General features: G+C 46.5%; 1 protein-coding gene across 29 annotated transcripts in view; it reads right to left on the bottom strand.

Annotated features, from left to right (window-relative positions):
• The window catches only part of NRXN3 (neurexin 3), a 1,375,103-nt gene that overhangs the window by 1,268,921 nt on the left and 86,298 nt on the right, over positions 1 to 19,884 (bottom strand). For all 29 annotated transcript variants that reach the window (XR_006291425.1, XR_006291426.1, XR_006291424.1 and 26 more), the window contains one exon: positions 2,364 to 2,381. Coding sequence is in view for 22 of the 29 variants with exons in the window: in XM_043548139.1 (XP_043404074.1) it covers positions 2,364 to 2,381 (18 nt within the window). In the remaining 7 variants the exon portion in view is untranslated. The remainder of the gene's footprint in view (positions 1 to 2,363; positions 2,382 to 19,884) is intronic.

The raw sequence follows: 19,884 nt of genomic DNA, 5'->3' as shown, positions 1-19,884 counted from the left end.
CTGTGCAGCAACACAAGTGCAGGCTACAGGGAGGAGAGAGGACAAGACAGGACAAGACAGGACAGGGAGTGCAGGACCTTCTTGGAATAGACCGGTATCACAGTTCAAAAAATAAAGTACAGGCAAGCATCGAATTGAGAACATGTGAAAATGAGTGTGGCAGCATATGAAAAAGTGTCTGAACATAACAATAAGAATGTGAGAAAGCGTGCAAGAAATCCTGAATGCATGGGAGTGTGGGGAAATAAACACTGTGTGTCCAGGTGTGTGAACGCTTGTGAGAACATCTGAGAATGGGGGAGCAGGGCAGGGCAGCCCATTCAACACTAAATGGAGAGCCACAAGGTTAACAAAACTCTGCACTGTGGATTTCAGTACATCTGCTCTCCCTCTCCAGGCCACCCCGAGCAACGACAGCATCGTTTTCATCCCTGCCCTGTTGACCGCTGGCTCGGCCTACCCCATCTGGTTGCTCATATACCCTCTGCAGCCTATTCAAGCCACACGGAGGTATTTTTGATGTACAAGACAGCAGCCATTTATGGCACAAAATATCAACCATTCCACTGGGCCGAGAAGGGGCCAAGCTACAGTGAGTCATTGTCAGCCTGACTCCACCTTCCACGCCAGCCATGGGGACAAAGGCAGCTCCAGTGCACAGTGGAGGAGACTGTTACCCCACAACCCTTCCACATCATCTCTGGACACACCTCAAGCCACTGGCCTAGCCTCCCCTCTCCATGCAACAGAGACAAGTATCTGACCTGCTGAGAGGGAAAAGCTCCTTGACTCCCCAGACTGGGGCTGATAAAACCTGTTGTCCTTGTTTGCAGGAGTCTTGCTGGTGGAGTTTCTCTTTCTGCAGCATCTCAAGGGGCCATTTTTTGCCACGTGGCCTCTTTCTTCCCTATTATCTACACTTTGGGTATGCAGTGACAACCCCTCCTTGGATACTCACAGAATACAAAGTAACTATGATGAGTAAGGGGCCCCAATGAGAGAGGCTGAGAAGGGCTGGGGGAGTGAGATTCACCCACATGACTTGTCCACACAGATTCTGTGGATGAAACTAACAGGCTGAAAAATCTGATTGTTCAATAGTAGAAAAGCAACAAATGGAATGCAGAAGTATTTTCAGGTTCAATTCTGGTGCCATTGTAATGCCGACAGACCCTGGTCATCAGTGGACGGGATCGAACCTAGGATCTCTGGAACTAAAGGCATGAGCCCCTACTGCATGAGCTAAAAGCCATGTGCCGGTTAACTAAGGCTGTAGAGCTGACTAACCAATCACAATCTCTCTCTCTCCCCTCAGTGCCATTAGATGGGACAGAACACCACACCCAGTAGGTGTTTGGGTTAAACCATGAGTTGGCAAGTTATGCATATGGCTTAGAAGGGAAAGATCGACCCGCTTAGCAGTCACCCAGAGTCCTGCTCCCATTTAAACCAAAGGCCAAACTCCCACTGAGCCCTCATTCTGCGTCTAAATCAGGAACCCAGTGGAGCTTCCTAGAGGTGAGGTCAGAATCAGGCCCATTGATTTCAATAGCAGCAGAATGGGGAACATGGAGCGAGCACTCTCAGTTAAAGCCTTTTGCAGCTGAAGATGGGGGATTCATTCCCCCTCATTGATGAGAGAGTGGAGTGGGGATTGGCTGCTGGAGTTCTCTATGTTAGAACATTTCCATGGTGGTAGATCCTGAAAATAAACTCTCCAGTTTAATTGCATTTTCTCTCTCCCTCTCATCTGATTCATTCACATGCTATAGAAAGGAAACTGTCAAGACCCCAGATGAAGAGTTTACAAACCCCAGTGTGACAAGGAATATTTTCACCACTTTTTACTATGCAAAGAAACCCAACAACTCCCCCGCCTCCATCCACCCCGTATCTGTGTTGGTGGAGACCCAGCACAACAGCTTTTGGCTCTGGAGCCAGAAAATGGAACAGACTAAAACTGGAAAGTGAAACTGACTATGCAAATTTCAGCATCCCAAGCTGAGTGACAATCCAAAAACATTAAACTATAAAATGATCAAAAGTATGTTTCAGCTTTTCAAATGCAATAATCAGCCTCAGGTTATTAGCAACACAGAGAACAATTTTTTACAAAACCTGATTTTTATCTTAACAGCATCCCTATAACTGGTCTATTTAGTTTTGTGCCGAAAAAGATTTTGCAAGGGAACCTCTAGATAGAGAGCCTCTATACAAAGACCTTGGAATCCAACTCCCACAGTGCCCAGCACAACATTCGCTCTGAACACTCATAGCCAGCATCGTGAGATTTCTACCCACTCTCACTCCCTACCCCACCCCACCCCAGAATAATCTTCCAGCTCAGTGAACATAACACTCACCTGGAATATGATTGACATCTGTTGAGACGTTTTCAGGGGAAGCAGAAGGGAGATGTGGAAAGAGAAAGAGAGAGAAGAGAGAAAAGCATTAGAGACACACACACACACAGCAGCTCAGAATCCTTGCATGGAAATCAATTCCATGCAAAACCAGAAGTAATTAGGTTTGTTGGAAGGCCACCCGTCTGCAGCCAAATGCCCACCCATGCAAAGGAATAGGGGTTGGCTCCCCCTCCGCTGTGCATGTAAAAATGAATCTGCCATCATATCTGTCTGGAGAAAGTGCGCTTCTGGAATCAGATAGACCCAAGTCAGGCCTGTTCCTGCAAGAATAATCAGTTAGAATATTCTATGGCGCTTCATGCACAAATGCAAACAAACAAAAAACTCACTGGCCCACAGCAGGTTTTGTACTTCACATAAATTCAAGCAAGTTTTCAGAAAGGGGAAAGGAAACTGCTCCCCCTTTAAGAAGGGTCATTTGAATTTATGACCTATTGCGGGGCTCTGAACACAGTCCCAAAGAAAAAGCCTCTCCTTTTAATTCCTCCTGCCCACCGTTCCATGCGACCATCCTTCATTGCAGACAGTGGGGTTTGTGCATCAGAGGTTTGCACATGTTGTCTCTTCCCAGGACTCTGGATTCAAACCAAGAGCTGTTCAATATGTTTTCCCCTCGTGTGACACAAGATCCCTTTTCCAATCAATCAAATTAATCCTGGAATAAATAAGTCCATTAAAAAGGAGAGAAGCAAAGGGACTTGTAAGTGGCCATATCAATCATACGATAGGTACATCTTAAGAGCTATGGTGTCAGTTTCAATGAATAATCCATCAACTCCAGTGAATGGAGAAAAATTAATTCCTGCTTCTCTTCCCACCATCACCCATTTAGTCTCATTCTATGCACTTACACTTGTCATAACCCTTGTGGGGTGAGCCTCTGAGATCTCACAAGCTATGCAGGATCTAGCTAGGTCAATATTTGAACAGGAGTGGAATCCTCCAAGGAAAAACTCACAGTGCAGCAGGAAGCAGTGCTTCTGATTCAAAAGGTGGCACTCTCCCCTCTAAGTATCTAACCAATGCCCGAAGTGTGGTGATGGAGGTGCTGTGCTGCTGGAGGTATCATCTTTTAGATAAGATATATTAACCACCTGAGGTCACTAAAGTTCCCTTGGTACTTTTCCCACAAGACCAGGAGTGCACTATGCTGGGTGACTTGGCCTAATACCAGCTTTGAATAATATATTCTTCCTCTCCAGATCCCCCATCCGGTTTCAGTTTGACATTAGATTCTCCACTCTCTGTCCTAAACTGTTGTGATATTGTAGAATGCTATGGCACAGTTGCCATGTTCCACCCCAGCAATGGCTGCATTTCAGTGGTGAGCAAGTGAGGCCTGTTCATATTGCCACTGTATGTTACTTTCTAAGTGACTTCGGGATCTTTTAAGAATAGGTACACAGGAGTAGGTATACATGACACTTTATAGATATATTAAACACAGTCCTTGCCTGAGGAGTTAATAATCCACAGAAGACAACATACAGACTAAGAGAGGAATGCAGAACCAGATAATTTCATTTGGATTGCTTAGGTTACGCATGCTTGCTGGGTTCAGGAGGTTTTATTTTATTTTTATGTGTACTTTTTAATCATTGTGTTTGATATTTTAGGGAGCTGGCAAGGGAACAGGAAAGGACAGCTGGCACTGAAAGCCTGGCTGGAAGAAGCTAGTTTTTAAGTGCAGGGAGGAAATTCAAGGTGCAATGAGTAGAGTGTGCAGTGGGAATGGGAAATGGCATGAGAGAAGAGGAGAGATATAGAGCGGAGATGAACCTTGAACATGAGTGTGGAGGAGTGTGAACGTGATGCACAAGTAGATTGGAAACCACTGGATGGATTTATGCTGGGAGGTTGTGGGGGGATCAGAATGGCAGGCTAGGGAGATGGTAGCATTCAGGGAGAACGATGATAGAGAAGGATGAGATATCACAATTATTATTGATAATTCAGTAGCTGCATCAAGAATCCATTCCAGGCAGGCCCAGAAATCCAGTACCAAGTTCTCCTCCTCTCAGGGACTTCACCCCAAACCTAGAGTTCAAATGAATAAACAGAAAGAGGAACCAGCCGACGTGAAATCAGACTTAGGCCTGGTCTACACTACAAACTTAGGTTGACGTAAACTGCATTAAGTCAATCTAATAATGTATATGTCTACACTACCGAGTCCCTTCCGTTGACCTAAGTGGCCTGTAAAGTCAACTTCTGTACTCCACTTCCACAAGAGGCGTAGCGCTTGATTCAACATCCACGGGTCAACATGTGGATAGTGTAGACACTGTGTTGTGTAATTTGAATGAATTGGTCTCCAGGAAGTGTCCCACAGTGCTCCACTGTAACGGCTCTGGAGAGCACTTTCAACTCCACTGCACATCAGCCACGTACACAGGGAACAGCCACTCCCCTGTTAAAGCCCCGGGAACTTTTGAATTTTCATTTCCTGTTTGATCAGTGTGGAGAGCTCGCCAGCACAGTTGATCATGGAGACTCAAGGCCACAAACGTGCTCCAGCATGGAGTACGCAGGAGGTGGTGGATCTCATTGCTGTGTGAGGAGAAGAGTCTGTGCAGGCAGAGCTCCGATCCAGCAGAAGAAATGCTGACATGTATGCCAAGATTGCATGGGGGAGAAGGGCTACACCAGGGACATGCAGCAATGCCGCGTGAAAATAAAGGAGCTTCGGCAAGTGCACCAGTAGACAAGGGAGTTCTGGTTCTGCCCCACAGACGTTCTGCTTTTCTAAGGAGCTGCATGCGATTCTCGGTGGCGACCCCACAACTACCCCAAAATGCTCCCTGGATACCTCCCAGGAGCCCTGGGCAACCTCGAGCAATGAGGAGGACACTGTTGACAAGGAGGAGAATGTGAGCCAGGCAAGCGGAGGATCCATTCTCCCCAACAGCAAGAACTATTTTTAACCCTGGAGCCAATCCCTTCACAGGACCAGTTGGCAGTGGAACATGATGCCGGGAAAGGCACCCCTAGAACTCTGAAATCCTCTGCAGAAGGTTTCTGGGAAGGGCTGCTTTATTTTGCCCACCACTGTAGGACACTTTCCTGTGCCACTCCACTCTGCTGGCATCATCGAAGCGCACAGCATTGCAGCATAAGGGCCAGGTCTGTACCCAGATGTTTGCAGCTTCTGCTCCCTTGCCACCTCTGTTACCCTCAGGAGAGTGATACCGCGTAGGGTCACCTAAGGGAAAAGGGAAGTTTTCAATGCTAGCCCTTAAACCGCAAATGATTCAACAAGTAATCCGCCCCATTTGGTGAAATCTGGGTCACACAACCACCCTTTCCCAAGCGTGCCCTGGTTGTAGTTGGAAGGGATCACCGTGTATTGCAAGCAGCATTGAAAAAAGAAAAGGGGGGTGGGGTGGTGGGTTCCTGTTTGTCTCCCTTTCCCCCCAACCCGGTGCCGCTTTTGTAAAAAACTAACTATTTGTGGGGCTTTACACTGGTGCCTTCCTCAAGCACCATCCAGGATGCTAGGGGAAGGGGGGCTTTTCTCAAGTTTCAAACTGTGATCCCAAGGACGTCTTCACAAAAGCAGCAGCACAAGACCTCTCGCCCGTGCCTCGTGGCCTTACTCACCATGGCTGGAGCAGCAAACTGACTCTTACAATAGCCAGCGGTTGTGACTGTGTTGTGGCTTGCAGTAAAGTGTACTGAGTGGTGTGGTTTTTTTTATTAAAAAAAATTAACCTTGCACCAGAAACAATGGATGCACTGTCAATGCTACTCTTCTGCTTTGCATTCCTGGCAGCCAAAACCTTGTCCGTTGGCGCATCCCCCACATCGGGACAGAGATTTTCCCAGATTAGAAGGCAGAAAAAAAAATGATTCAGGAGGACATGTTCAATGAGTTAATGCATGCCTCTGAGAGTGACAAGCCGGAGTTCAGAGCATGGCAGATTACACTGTCCGAGTACCTGGACAGGAAGGACAGGAGAGCATTCAGGGAACAAGAGTGTTGCACGCAGGAAGAGATGCTGTGAATTATGAAGGCGCAATCAGACATGTTGAGGCATCTGGCTGAGGTTCAAGAAAGGCAGCTTATGTTGAACCTGCTGCCATCATCGGCCCATTCTACATCCTCCTCCCGGAAAAGTCCTATGAGGCAGTAGTGGGGGAAGTTCAGTATCCCTTGCACTCAACACCAGGGGAGGATACAAGGACCAGAAGGCGCCCATTCCCACACCTTTGATTGTTATTGCAGTGCATCTGTAAGCAAACTTTCCTTATTTCCCACACACACACACACACACACACACACAGTGTTATCAGCCCTTTACCCCCAGGTTATCTTACTTTTCTTTGCAGTCTCTATGTGTGTGTGTGCATAATAAAACTTAACAGATTGAGGAGAAAAGGCTATTTATTCAACACATGGTGGCTGATAGGAGTGGAGTTTACAGGGGAGAAAATGAAATGGAGGGGACAGTTTGGTAAGGAACAGCACAGATAAGTGTCACATTACTCTGACTCAATGCTGAAACTGGTTTTCAAAGCCTCACGGAGACGCAGAGCCCCTCAATGTGCTCTTCTTATTGCCCTGGCGTCTGGCTGCTCAAAATTGGCTGCCAGGCAATGTGCCTCAACCCCCCACCCTGGCGGAAACTTTTTCCCCTTTGTTTCACAGATATCATGGCGCACACAGCAGGCAACAATAACAATGGGGATATTGCTTTCACCAGATCTAACCTAGTACACAAACAATGCCAGTGACCTTTTAAATATCCAAAGGCACATTCCACCACCATTCTGAACTTGTTCAGCCTATGGTTGAACCGGTCCTTACTGCTGTCCAGGCTGCCTGCGTATGGCTTCATGAGCCACGGGAGCAAGGGGTAGGCTGGGTCTCCCAGGATCATGATCAACATCATCAATGGTTATTTTGCAGTCTGGAAAGAAAATCCCTGCTTGCAGCTTTCTGAACAGACCTGTGTTGCTAAAGATGTGCATGTGATGCTCCTTTCCCGACCATCCCAAACTGATGTCAGTGAAATGGCCCCTGTGATCCACTAGCGCCTGCAATACCATTGAGAAGTACCCCTTTAGGTTATGTACTCTTTGGCAAGGTTGTCTGGTGCCAAGAGAGGGATATGCATTCCGTCTATCGCCCCACCACAGTTAGGGAACCCCATCACGGCAAAACCATCCACTGTGTCCTGCATGTTGCCCAGAGTCACTACCCTTCTTTGCAGAAGTCTATTTATGGCCCTGCAAATGTGGATCACAAAAGCTCCCAAGATAGATTTACCCACTCCAAATTGATGCCCCACTGACCAGTAGCAGTCTGGCACTGAAAGCTTCCACAGAGCTATAACCACTCGCTTCTCCACTGTCAGAGCAGCTCTCACTTTAGTACTGCTGCACTTCAGGGCTGGGGAAAGCTCTTCACACAGTTCCTGGAAAGTGGACTTACACATTCAAAAGTTCTGCAGCCGCTGCTCATCATCCCACAGCTGCATAACGATGCAGTCCCGCCAGTCAGCGCTTGTTTCCTGGGCCCCAAAATGGCGCTCAACCATGTCAAGGTGATGTGTGACTGTCACCAGCAACTGCAAACTGCTCCGCTTTATGTCTTCCAGCAGGGCTGCGTGTGTGGCATCACATGGTTCCATGTGGCAGTTCCTGTATTGGCTGGGTAAATACTGCAGGATAAGGTGCGAGGTGTTTGTAATCCTCACAACAACAGTGTACAGCTGAGTGGGGGCCATGCTTATCGTACTATGGCGTCCGCATGGGTAACCTGGGTTTACGAAAAAAGGTGTGAAAAAGGCTTGGATTATTTGCCGCTGATTTCAGGGAGGGAGGGAGGTAAGTACATCATGGGAGGCTAATCCCATGTTCCCATAACCATCCGCACCAATGTTTTGGTCCCATAAGGCACTGCAAGCCCGACCCAAAATTCCACTCAGCTATATGCACTGTGGGATAGCTACCCACAGTGCAGTGCGCCATGCTTCGATGCAAGCTCTGATAGTGAGCATGCACTCCGACACAATGAGCGTAGTATGGACACGCAAGATCAACTTGCTTTAATAGGAGGCTCAAAGTTGACTTACATGAAGTCGACTTCACTTTGTAGTGTAGACCTGGACTTAGTTACAGCCAACATTACACTGTCCCATAGCATGGCATCTATGAGCTTAGTTCTGGACTGAACCAGAATTCTGTGTATGGGCCTACTTAGTACCTCTGAGCCTCATAAGAGTTTGCTGGAGAGCCTGGGGAGGTGGACGGAGCAGAAGAAGAGAAGGGCAAAGAAAAGAATAAGCCAAAGACAGCTAGGGGCGGAGGGCACATTAAACAAACAACAGAAGAGGGGCAGTAACTGATGCACTTTTCAGAATAGCACTCATTAAATTCTCTGTTAACTAAAAAAAATCATGAAGATGCTCGTGCGTTTATCATCTCACTGGTACTTGCTATACAGCCAGCCACCAAAACGTGGCTTCCAAATGCACCAAGTTCCAAATGTAATCAGGGTGAACAGTCGGCATGGGGGCCTTGGTTTATAAAGCATAAGTTACACTTTCCTTTTCCAGTACTGTTCATCTGGGGGGTGTCCCCAAAAACACAAACACCCAAATCTGAACAAAATCCTCCCCTCACCCCCTTATCTTCTTTTGAAAGCCCTTGTTGCTCCAGATACAAAAATTGCCATTAAAAAGTCAATATATGCACCACTGCAACACCTTTGCAATATTTACATTGGTAGCACCACACTGCCACAGAGTTATTTGCTATTGTAAGTATAAAAAGAGACTGTTGCATCTCAGACACGCCCCCCCCCCCCAAAGCCGACTTTCACAGTGAGACTGCTTGCATTTTATTTTCAAACAAATGCTTGGGAGACTTGCTTTTTTGTTTCAACATAAAGAAAAGAGCACACAGCCTGCAAGCCCTCTCAGTAATACCTTACAATAATACACCAGCATGGTGTGCACCTCAGCTCTCGTGAGCAGTTCAAACAGCCAGAGCACAGCTCAAGCTTTCACAAGAGGGCTCTATAAGAAGAATACAGTAGGCACGGTTCAGTGTTTAGGAGTATCCCTACAAAGTGAGAAAGGAGGGTGCAGGTGCATTACACCCAGCCTAGCTGGATTTTGGGAATTGACTTTTTGCCCTCTCCCCACCCCTCAAATCTTTGCTAACCTGAGATATTCTCTCTCCCCATGAGCTCAGAACCTTAAGGCTAGGTTTTCTAGTACGTTTTTAAAGGACTGTATCAAGTAGCTTCTCCCTCGCCCCCACTTCTCTCTTCTTCCTCAGCACTAGCCCACCTTCCTCCCCTCTCTCCTACCCGTAGGAGGAGGTGGTATAGGACTCGCCTGTTAAACTTGGAACACATACAGCCCACAGCTCATGAAAAGCTCAGTGAACAGGGGGTTCAGTTTCATGTGGTTGGACGTTTATCCACTTCCTCTGGCTCAGAGCACTTCAAACACAGGAAGATTTGTCTCTCAACAAAAGGCAAGGCAGGGTTTGCTTTATCCTATACACAAGGACCCATTTATTTGCCTCTTTGAACAGGGCTGAGCTGCAAGCCAGTGCTGTTTGCTTTTGTTCTTTGATGCTAATAGCTCAGTTGAAAGAAGGATCAGCAGGGTTGCTGCCTTTGTCAGGTGCAGCCCCAGCCACCTGGATGGGGTGGAAGAGGAAAGAGGAGGATGAAGGGGATGGAGAGGAACAAAGCGGATGATATTAGAGCTCAGATCATAGCCGTGCCCGTAACAAGTATGTCAGAGATTTTGTGTGTGAATTTCAGCACTGATGAGAGGTACCAACATGGGAGCCTCAGAGAGCAAAGGCTTCTGTTCAGCTGAAGGAGAGGTTCAGCATAAACCACAGCAGGGAAAGATTCCCCCATACATCGGCCCTGTCTCAGGCAGAAAAGACTTGCTCTAGGATGCGGAATCCAGTTTCCATGGCCTTTTCAGTCCTTGTCCTCCTTAGTGTCCAGTCACCGTGGACACCTGTCTTCTAGCAGCTGGACCGAGACTCACCAATTCATTTCTCACAAGTCGCCAGCCAGCCATCAGATGGGAATGATCTGGGCTGAATGGGAAGTGAATGGCTCTGTCTCCTATTACTAATCCACCTCATCCCTCCAGAGTACACCTATGTGGCTCTCAGGTTACTCCCGGTTTGAATTACTATGAGTGGGGAGCAATTCAAATATTCGGCGGGGGGAAGGGGAAGAGGAGTGGAGAGTTTGTGGGAAGAAAGAGGAGACTTTTTGTAGAGGGTGACATCCAATCAAGAAAAGTCCCTGTGGTAGGGCAAAAAGTGGGCATATTCTGAAGCACAATTCCTTTGTACACATTTAAAAAGTAATAATCCTCAACTCTGCCTTGCTCCTCACTTCACACAACTATAATGGAACATATATGTACAATTCCATTGTCAGAGGCATGAACGTTCAGTCAGCCAATCTGATTGGTTGATTGCCCCCACTAGGAGCTTTACACATATTAATAAAAGTAGTTCAGGTACCGTAGATTGATACAGCAGCCTGGGACACGACCTGAGAAGATACATGCTGAGCATGTGTGGGCTAGGTCATTATCTGGATAGAAGATTTCAAAGACCACGAAAGTGCTGCAGGAAGTGAGGCTGACAATTTAGTAGTGGGTGCACTTCCTTTTAACTCAGTTCTGATGCACCGCTTCAGCAGAGAGGCAGGGGGCTCTTTGTTACCACAGGGGCTATATTTTAGATGAGATGGAAATCCCCCAGACTTGAGATTACTGACTTCAAAAAAGCACTTTTTACGTGTCAAGGTGTTAACGTTGGGATTAATATATGGGTAATGCCAGGATGCCACTTTCATTTACCTTTGCAAGTTCACATGGATCAAAGATTCTTCTTCACTTCCTATCCTAAAACTGTTGAGTGGCATTGCTGTTGCAGTTGCAGTGGGAAGGAAGGCTGCAGATCAAGTTAGCTTAGATCTTTGTGATTAAAATCAGCTGAGACACTCCAGTGACAGTGCGTGGGGTGTTTTTTGTCTATACTCTCTGAGTACCTGCTACCAGTCTCAGTCTGGGTCAAGCTAGACTCTGAAAGATCTGAAGTCTTAGCATTATCACCTAGAAGCTTGGGAATCCCCGTACTTTGAGGATTGTTACATTTATGGTTACCTAGAGTGAGACCTTGGCTCCATAAGGTGAATGGGAATTTTGCTATTAACTTCAATTGGGTCAGGATTTCATCTCTCATGCTTATTTCATATCTCCTCCCCAAATACCATGACCAGATACATTCCTGATGTCTTTCCACTGGTTTCAATGGAGTTGCAGCAGAGATGAGTTTGGCACAGTGTATTTAATTTGTTTAATATTTACCATACTGTAAGAAATCCATCACCATATAAGAATATCATGGCTGTCAATGTGCTGCCTGCCAGGGTCACCAGTAAAGAGAGATTACTTACCTGTGTAGAAATTGGAGTTCTTCAAGATGTGTGGTCCCTATCTGTATTCCACAGCCGGGTATGCATGTGTTTCTGGCACCTGAGACTGGAAGATGCTTGCTAGCAATGTCCGTTGGTCTGTGCCGTGCCATGCTCCAATCAAAGGGTATAAGAGGCAGTGCGGGCTGCCTGCCGCTCTAGTTCCTTCTCTACTATGAATCAGATGTAAAGGATCTGAAGCAGAGGGGAAGGAGGGTGGGTAGTGGAATACAGACAGGGGCCACATATCTCGAAGTACTCCAGTTGGTGGAGTAACTTTTTCTCCTTCTTTTGAGTGCTGGTGTGAGGCAAACTCACAACTGGACCAGGGCTGCTCACTCAGCTACAATGACTCATCCCTCTAGCAGGGCCTGCCATGACTCAACCCTCAGGCATACTGCAGCAGCCTCTCTGGGCAGGGCCAAAGGCAGATGACCCACCAGGCACATGTATTTCACTCTCACCACCAGAGCTGCGCGTTACTCTGTGCAACAGCACCACTCCACTTGGAACCCTCCTGCTGCCTTGTGGTGTTACAGACTCCCTACGCTTCCCAGCTGCATTCAATCCTGTCCATTTTCTTGCCCCACCCTTGCCCATGTCTTGTTCCAGACTGCTTCAGCTTTCTCCATGTCCTATTCAAAACCTGTTTCAGCCCTGTTCCTACCTCCTGACCTCCAGACACCTGGACTGACTCCAACCTGGTTTCGACTTTCAGCCTGCCTCAAGTCTCTGACAACAATCCTGATTTGGCTTGTCTATGGACTCTGACCCTGATTCTGACCCACGGCCTGTCTCCAGACCCTGGTTTCAGTGCTGCTCTTGGCCCAGTCTTGACTCTACATCTGGCTTTGACCCTTGGTAATCATTCTCAACCACCGTTACAATCACCAGACCTGACCACCTAGAACCCAGACCTGATAGCTAGTCCGTATGTGGATTCCACTGTTGGTGAATGACAAGCAGTACTCACTGAAGAGTGGGCATATGAGATATTGATGACTGAAGGACCACCAAGCCAAAGTATGCATCAGCTGCAGAGGCTTGCACTAGGGCATAATTTCATGTGAACATATGGCTAGAATTGCACGTTGCGGCTTTACAGATGTGAACGAGTGGCACTTCATGAAGTGACGTTACCAAAGTTGCCTTAGCTCTAGTCGAGCAGCCCCTTGCTGAGCAGGGACATCAGCTAACTAGAAACAGAGCAGGAGACAGCCTGAAATCCACTTAGAAAGCCTCTGAGAAAAGATTGTTTGTCACTTCATCCATTCTGCCAATGAAATGAACAAGCCAAGCAATTTACTAAATGATTTTATTCTGTGTAGGAGGAACGCCAACACCCAGCATACATCCAGGGAATGGAGTCTCCTGTCTTCACTGGTGGCATGTGGCTTCGGAAAAAAAGACAGCTAAGCAAATTGTCTGGTTTAGGTGAAAGTCCGAGATTAGTTTGGGGGTGAATTTTGGGTGCAGTCTCAACAAAATCTTATCCTTATTTAATATTGTGTGTGGTGTATCAGCCTTAAGGGCCCTTACCCTTCAAGTTGAAGTGATGGCTACTAGAAAGGTGACTTTCACAGATAAGAGGGACAGCAAGCATGTCACTAATGCTTCAAACAGTGCCTTGGTTAACATCAAGAGGCCCAAGCTAAGATCCCATGTTGAAGCAGGCTTAGTTCCTGGAGGGAAAGTTCTTACTAGATCCTTTAGAAAACATACAGTCACTGGGTGGGTGAAAATGGAGTACCAGTCAACTGGATGGTGGCAAGGGCTAACTGCTGCCTCCTGTACTCCTAAGGACCTAGGTGAAAGACCTAAGGTTTTCAAGCTGAGCAGATCTAAAAACAGTCTAAAATAGTGTGAATCTCCAATTCTTGTGGGAAGATCTAGTGATATTGAGCTCAAAAGAGAAAATATATTCTACTTAGCTAAGTAGCACTTTCTGATGGATTACTGCCTGCTCTTTTTAAGGACGGCTTGAACGGCTACCAAACATGTCTGCTCTAGCTCAGCGCCCATCCAAATACCAAGCCATGAGGGGTAGGGAGTCCAGGTTGGCATGTCTTATCTTGTCCTGTGTAAAGAGGTGTTGGAAATATTGGATACTGATGGGTGGATGGGCTAAAAGATGGAGAAGTTTGGGGAACCAAAACTGTCTGGGCCATCTGGGATCCATGAAGATGATCACCACCCTATCCTGCCGAATCCTCCTGAGAACTCAAAGTAAGAGTGGGATGGGAGGGAAGGCATACTTTAAGTGTCCCATACATAGGGATAGAAAGTAATCTCCCTAGGAGTCCTAACCTCATGCCCCTCTGAAGTAGTACATCTTGCATTTCTTGTTTTCTCATGATGCAACCAGGTCCCACGACAGGTGTCCCTAGTGTCTGAATATGCTCCACACCGTGGAAATGTGTAACTCCCATACGTGGTTGATTGAAAAGTGACTGCTGAGGCTGTTCTCCAGTGTACTGTGTATTCCTGGGAGGTATATTGCTGATAGGGTAATCTGGTGAATGGTAAGAATTGTTTGCAGACCTCTCAGACAGCTCTCACTTTCAGGAGTTTTACATACATCCTGGACTCACAAGACATCCATGTTCCTTGTGCTGTGTGTTCATCCAGATGGGAACCCCATCCTAAGAGTGAGGCATCTGTAATCATTCCTGAGAAGAGAACAGAGTGAAGGGGACTCCCACATACATCCATTCTTTCTGGGAACAAAGAACAGAGGCCATGCTAACCTATCTATCCCGAAGAAGTGATTATACCTACCATGACCCCAAAAATGTTTTAATCAGCTGAACATGAGCTCTCAGTGTGTCGCTGTGGTCAAAAGAGCAAATGCAATCCTGGGATGCCTTAACAGGTGAATCTTGAGCAGGAGTAGAGAGGTTATTTTACCTCTGGATTTGGCACTGATACAACTGCTGCTAGAATACTGTGTCCAGTTCTGGTGTCCGCAGTTCAACAAGGATGTTTATAAATTGGAGGGGGTTCAGAAAAGAGCCACCAGAATGATGAAAGGATTAAAAAACCTGCCGTACAGTGATAGATTCAAGGAACTCTATCTATTTCACTTAAGAAAGAGAAGGTTAAGGATGACTTGATCACAGTTTATAACTACCTACATGGGGAACAAATATTTAATAACGGGCTCTTCAATCTATCAGGAAAGGGTGGATGTCTATTTGAAAATAGGCATCATTCATGTCAAGAGCCATGCATCACTCATCTCTGTTTAGGAATTGAATTATCGATTCCAAGGTGACCATCCTGAATCTCAATCTGCAGATACAGACATTGAGTTGCTAGTGGTCTAAGAAGGGTCTCCATCCTCCCTTTTTATTAGGAATGAGGAAATATTTGGAATAAAAGCCCTTTCCCCAATGTTGAGGGGTATCAGCTCTAGGGCTCCCTGATGAAGTAGGGAGTCTACCTCCTGAATGAGTTATTTTCTTGTGAGAGTGGTCCCTGAAAAGGAAAAGGGAAAGGGTTTTTGGCAGGGAAGGGGAGAGAAACTCTATGGTGTAGCTGCAATAAATGATGTTGAGAACCCATTTGTCTGTTATTTGCCATATATGCCAAAAAAAATAAGCTTGGTAGCCACCAAATTGGATTTTGGAGGTCGGAGGATATGGCATCTGGGTTGGTTCGCAGCTCTCAGAGGTCCTTACGAAGAAATTTGTTGTCAGGAGGTTGGAAGCAGAAGGAAGGAGGAGTTTGTGTTTGTTTTGCTGCATCCTCTGTCACTTTCATGGCAGTTCCCATCCTCTCTGGTGGTTGAAGGGTTTTGGTGCTTCTCTAAGCATGTAAGGTTGTCTGTGATAATTCCTCTTTGGTGCTATAGTATAAAAACCTAGGGAGCAGAGGGCCCTTTAATGGGTATAATGACTCATTCATCTTTTGATTAAATAAGTTGTCCCTGTTGAAGGGCAAATCTTCAACTGTAGACTGAACTTCTCTGGGGAATCCCAAAGAGTGAAGCCAGGACTCTGGACACATTATGAATGCAGTTGCCATCAACCACAAGGCTGTACCAGCTACTTCTACTGAGGCTTGGAGAGCTGCTCTTGCAACCAGCCTACCTTCATTAATAAAGGTTTGAAATTGTGCTCTGGACTTCCAATGGAGCTTGTCTCTGAATTCTGAAAATTTTGAGTAGTTACTTTGAAACTAACTCCTGATAATTGGCAATTTGGAATTGCAGGCTGGTTGACATAAATACCTTCCTTCCAAGGACATCCAAAGATGTAGCCTCCTTGTCAGGGGGAGATGACCTCAAGTGTTGTTGCCTACTCCTTTCAGTGGCAGCCTGAACAACCAAACTGTTCTGGGCAGGGTGCAGGAATAAAAATTCTGCTCCCTTTGCTGAGACAAAGTACTTCTTTTCTGCCCTCTTAGGGGTAGGTACATGTTGCCAAAGTATGCCATGTGACTTTGGCGGGCTCTAGCATGTCCTCGTTTATGAGGAGCACCACCCTCCTAGAACCTGTACTCTGTAAAATGTCAAGGAATTTGTAAGGTGGCTCCTGGACCTTCCTCAGAGGAATCTGGACCATGTTAGCAACACTCCTTAACAGGTCCTGGAAGTTTGTGGTTATCTGGCAGAGATGGTGAGGCTCCCGCAACCACCTCATCAGAATATTCCTCACAGGACCGGAAGTACTGCTGGATCTGGCTCTTCTTCCTCCATGAACTCCTGAAGGAGCTCAGGCTGGTATCTGGGGGAGGAGGATGGACTCTTGATAGGACCGTAATGATCCAGGATACTGCTTGTATGGGGTCCATGGTCCCCAGTCAGGCCAATGAGAGGGGTCAAACATAGGTTGAAAAGATTCCCAGGGCAAAAGGTACCAACAGTCACAAGGAGGTTACACCGCATTGCAAGGCCATGGGGAGGCCCAGGAGATTCTGGATCTTCTATCAGAGCTGACATCTCTCAGTGCAGGTAATGCTGGTTTCTCCCAATGTCAGATTCCCCCCAGGAGGAAAATGTAGAAGGTTCCATTTCTAATTGTGGTGCCATCAGTATAGTTGATTCCGAAAGGCCCCCTACTAGTGGAGGAAATGGGACAGCAACTTCTCCTTTCATAGTGTATGTGGATCAACAGTAGGTCAGAATCTTCCTTGTAAGGATCGGGTTTGATAAGATGGGAGATTGCGTATCTAGAAGGATGATATTCTCCAGGGTAGTGTACCTATCACCAGTCAGGGGTGGTGGTGGGGGAGAACTCTTTTCTCTCCTTGCTGTCGGAGCTGGTATAGGAAGGCCTTTGAAAGCTAATGCTTCCTTATGAGAGCATGACGGTACTATTCGTGCCTGGGGCTCTGTGACCCAAGGACTCCTTAATGCCAACTGGCAACGGGGTTACAATAATAACCTGATTCTGGTATGTTCTACAAAGAATGTCATGTGAGGTCTTACATGAAAGCAAGGGTCACACTGGTCATTGTTATTGTTGTGAAATATATGTACAGATACTATGTAAGGAGTTATGTATATATACTGAAAATATGTTCTTAGATTCTAATCACAGTGGAAGTGGAGAAACTTGTTTTCTTTCAGACAAGAGATGTTTATTCAGCTTTCTCTCTGCCGGATGCAAATTGAGCACTGTAAGCTAACACATGGATATCCATTTACATACAAAGTTATCAAAGAGATATGAAGGCAACAGGAAAGCAGCGCACAGGAAAAACAAGCCATAGGCAGTTATACTGTATCTGAATACAGACAATGAATTTGGGAATATAAGTGGGAGGCAAAGAAGACACCTGCATTTAGGAAGCAAACCGGCAGTGCATTTACATGCATGGAAACAGGATCTCAGACAACCTTAGTTGAAGTCACCACAGAAAATATTGGGTAAGACAAACTTCTTTAGACTAGAGAGTAACTGTTAGTTAAGTTTAGTGTCTAGAGAGAGTGTTAGGGTTTCATGATACAACTGATGAGTGACTTCTGGAAAGCTTTCACCGTGCGTGTAGATTCTTCTATTGTTTGAGTAAGTTTTTTCCATAACGGTTTCATCTTAAGAATAAATGTGATTGCTTAGAAAGAGCTGTATGGTAACATACGACAAGGAGCAATTATGCTGTTTATAGCCTCTGAGGAGCAAGCAAAGCACAGATGCAGGCCTGTTCAGATGCTCTGACTCGCTGGGGAACAACACAGTATAGGCAGGGAACACTGCAGCTTGGAAAAATTCCAGTCAGAAGGGAGACAGATAAGCATCTCTGCCCAAGAGAGGTGATGGCTGAGGAGCCAGAAACCTAAAATTGTATGTTCACAGAGGGTGAATACAGATGCAGTTGCTCTGAACTGTGAGAATTTCTCCTTGCTCAGCACCAATGACAGACCTGCTCCTGTGGATAGTGCCAGAATAGAGGAACTTTGCTCCTCGGAACCTGTGGATCAGCACCATGACTCTTAAGGGCTCCTCAGCCTCTCAGAACAGGGCATGAAGAGTCACCGGACACAGAAGATGTCAGGGAATAAGTCCTCCTCTCAGAGGTGGAGTTGGAGAGGGATTTCTCTCTGGTACTCAGCAGTGCATCCTACTCTCTCTACACATGGTCACTCCTGCATTGAAAGTCACAGTGCTAGGAGGTGCACTTGTAGGCCTTGTCTACACTACCATGGTAAGTCAACCTAAGTTACACTACTTCAGTTATGTGAGTAGGTCGACTTACCATGGTGTCTACACCACACTGTGTCAACAGGAGACACTCTCCCGCTGACCTACCTTACTCATCTCGGGAAGTTGGAGGAGTCGACAGGAGAGCACACTGCCATCGGTTCTTCAACAGTCCCACCAAATCGACACTGCTGCATCCATCGCAGCAGTGCCAATCTACCAGTAAGTGTACACATGGCCCTAGATATCTTGGACCAGCATAGGGGGGGATGGGATGGGACTCCCCAGCCCAGATCAGACTGTGGCTTCATTGCACACACCATCAGATGTTTCTTATGTCTATATTCCCACACTGGCATGGTCTGGCTGGGAAAGGAGAGGCTGATAGGGCACATCTCCGCTAAGTGCACTTCTCTGAGTCAGTACAGGCTCCTCTGATGGCCATCACTGACTGGGAAAGCCCAGGGGCAGGAGACAGAATTCCAGAAGCTCACAATCCTGGGTATAATCTATGTCACATATGGGTGGGGGGCAGGGAATCTCTAAATACTAACTAAAACCATTAACTAGCAGGTAACAAAACTTTATATTTACAAATTAGCGAAGGATCGGCTCCTTGCACACTGAAGGGTTCCGCCTCAGAACATGCCATGGTAGGAAGGAAGTGGAGAGGCTGCCCTGCCCCTTATGCTCTCGGTTTGGAGCTCCAGAAAAGGAAGGGCGCAGTCACAGCCAATGGACAGTGCTAGCAAGAACGTTCCCGTCTCGGTGCTTGGAGTACATGTGTACACCAGAGTGGAATAAACACAGGGACCAGCACTCAAAGAAGAACTTCATGGGGCAGCAGGTATAGGACTCACTCTCCCACTTCCAAAGCACAGGTCCCTACAATTTCTGCTACTGGAGAATCTTCATTTCCTATGTCAACATGGAATAGTTCTGATTCTGTCCAGGAGACAGCAGCGGTCTCTCACAGTAAGTTACACTGCTATGTTGCCTTTCATTCTGGAGGATATCTTGGGCTTTAAACTCTCTGGAGCAGATACTCACTTGATGTGTTCTACAGCACTACATACATAATTAATAAATAGGATCCCAAAGCACTTTATTAACTGTGTGAATATAGGAATCATTCATCCAGTACTAAAATGCAGGCAGCCTTTGCTCAAAGCTCAACATGATGTTTTAACAACCACAGGTGGCCAGGACCTTGGTTTTACATCTCATCTGAATGAATAACATTGATTTGACGCACATGCACCGAGCAGCCTGAATGCGTCACCATCGTACCCTCCACTGGGCACTGTCAGGTGTCGCCCTCTAACGGCCTATATAGAGGCTATAA

The sequence above is a fragment of the Chelonia mydas genome, chromosome 6 (assembly GCF_015237465.2).
Source record: "Chelonia mydas isolate rCheMyd1 chromosome 6, rCheMyd1.pri.v2, whole genome shotgun sequence".
In the NCBI taxonomy this organism is placed as follows: domain Eukaryota; kingdom Metazoa; phylum Chordata; order Testudines; family Cheloniidae; genus Chelonia; species Chelonia mydas.
Note: the sequence above shows the minus strand (reverse complement) of the source record. Positions and strands in the feature narration are given on the sequence as shown.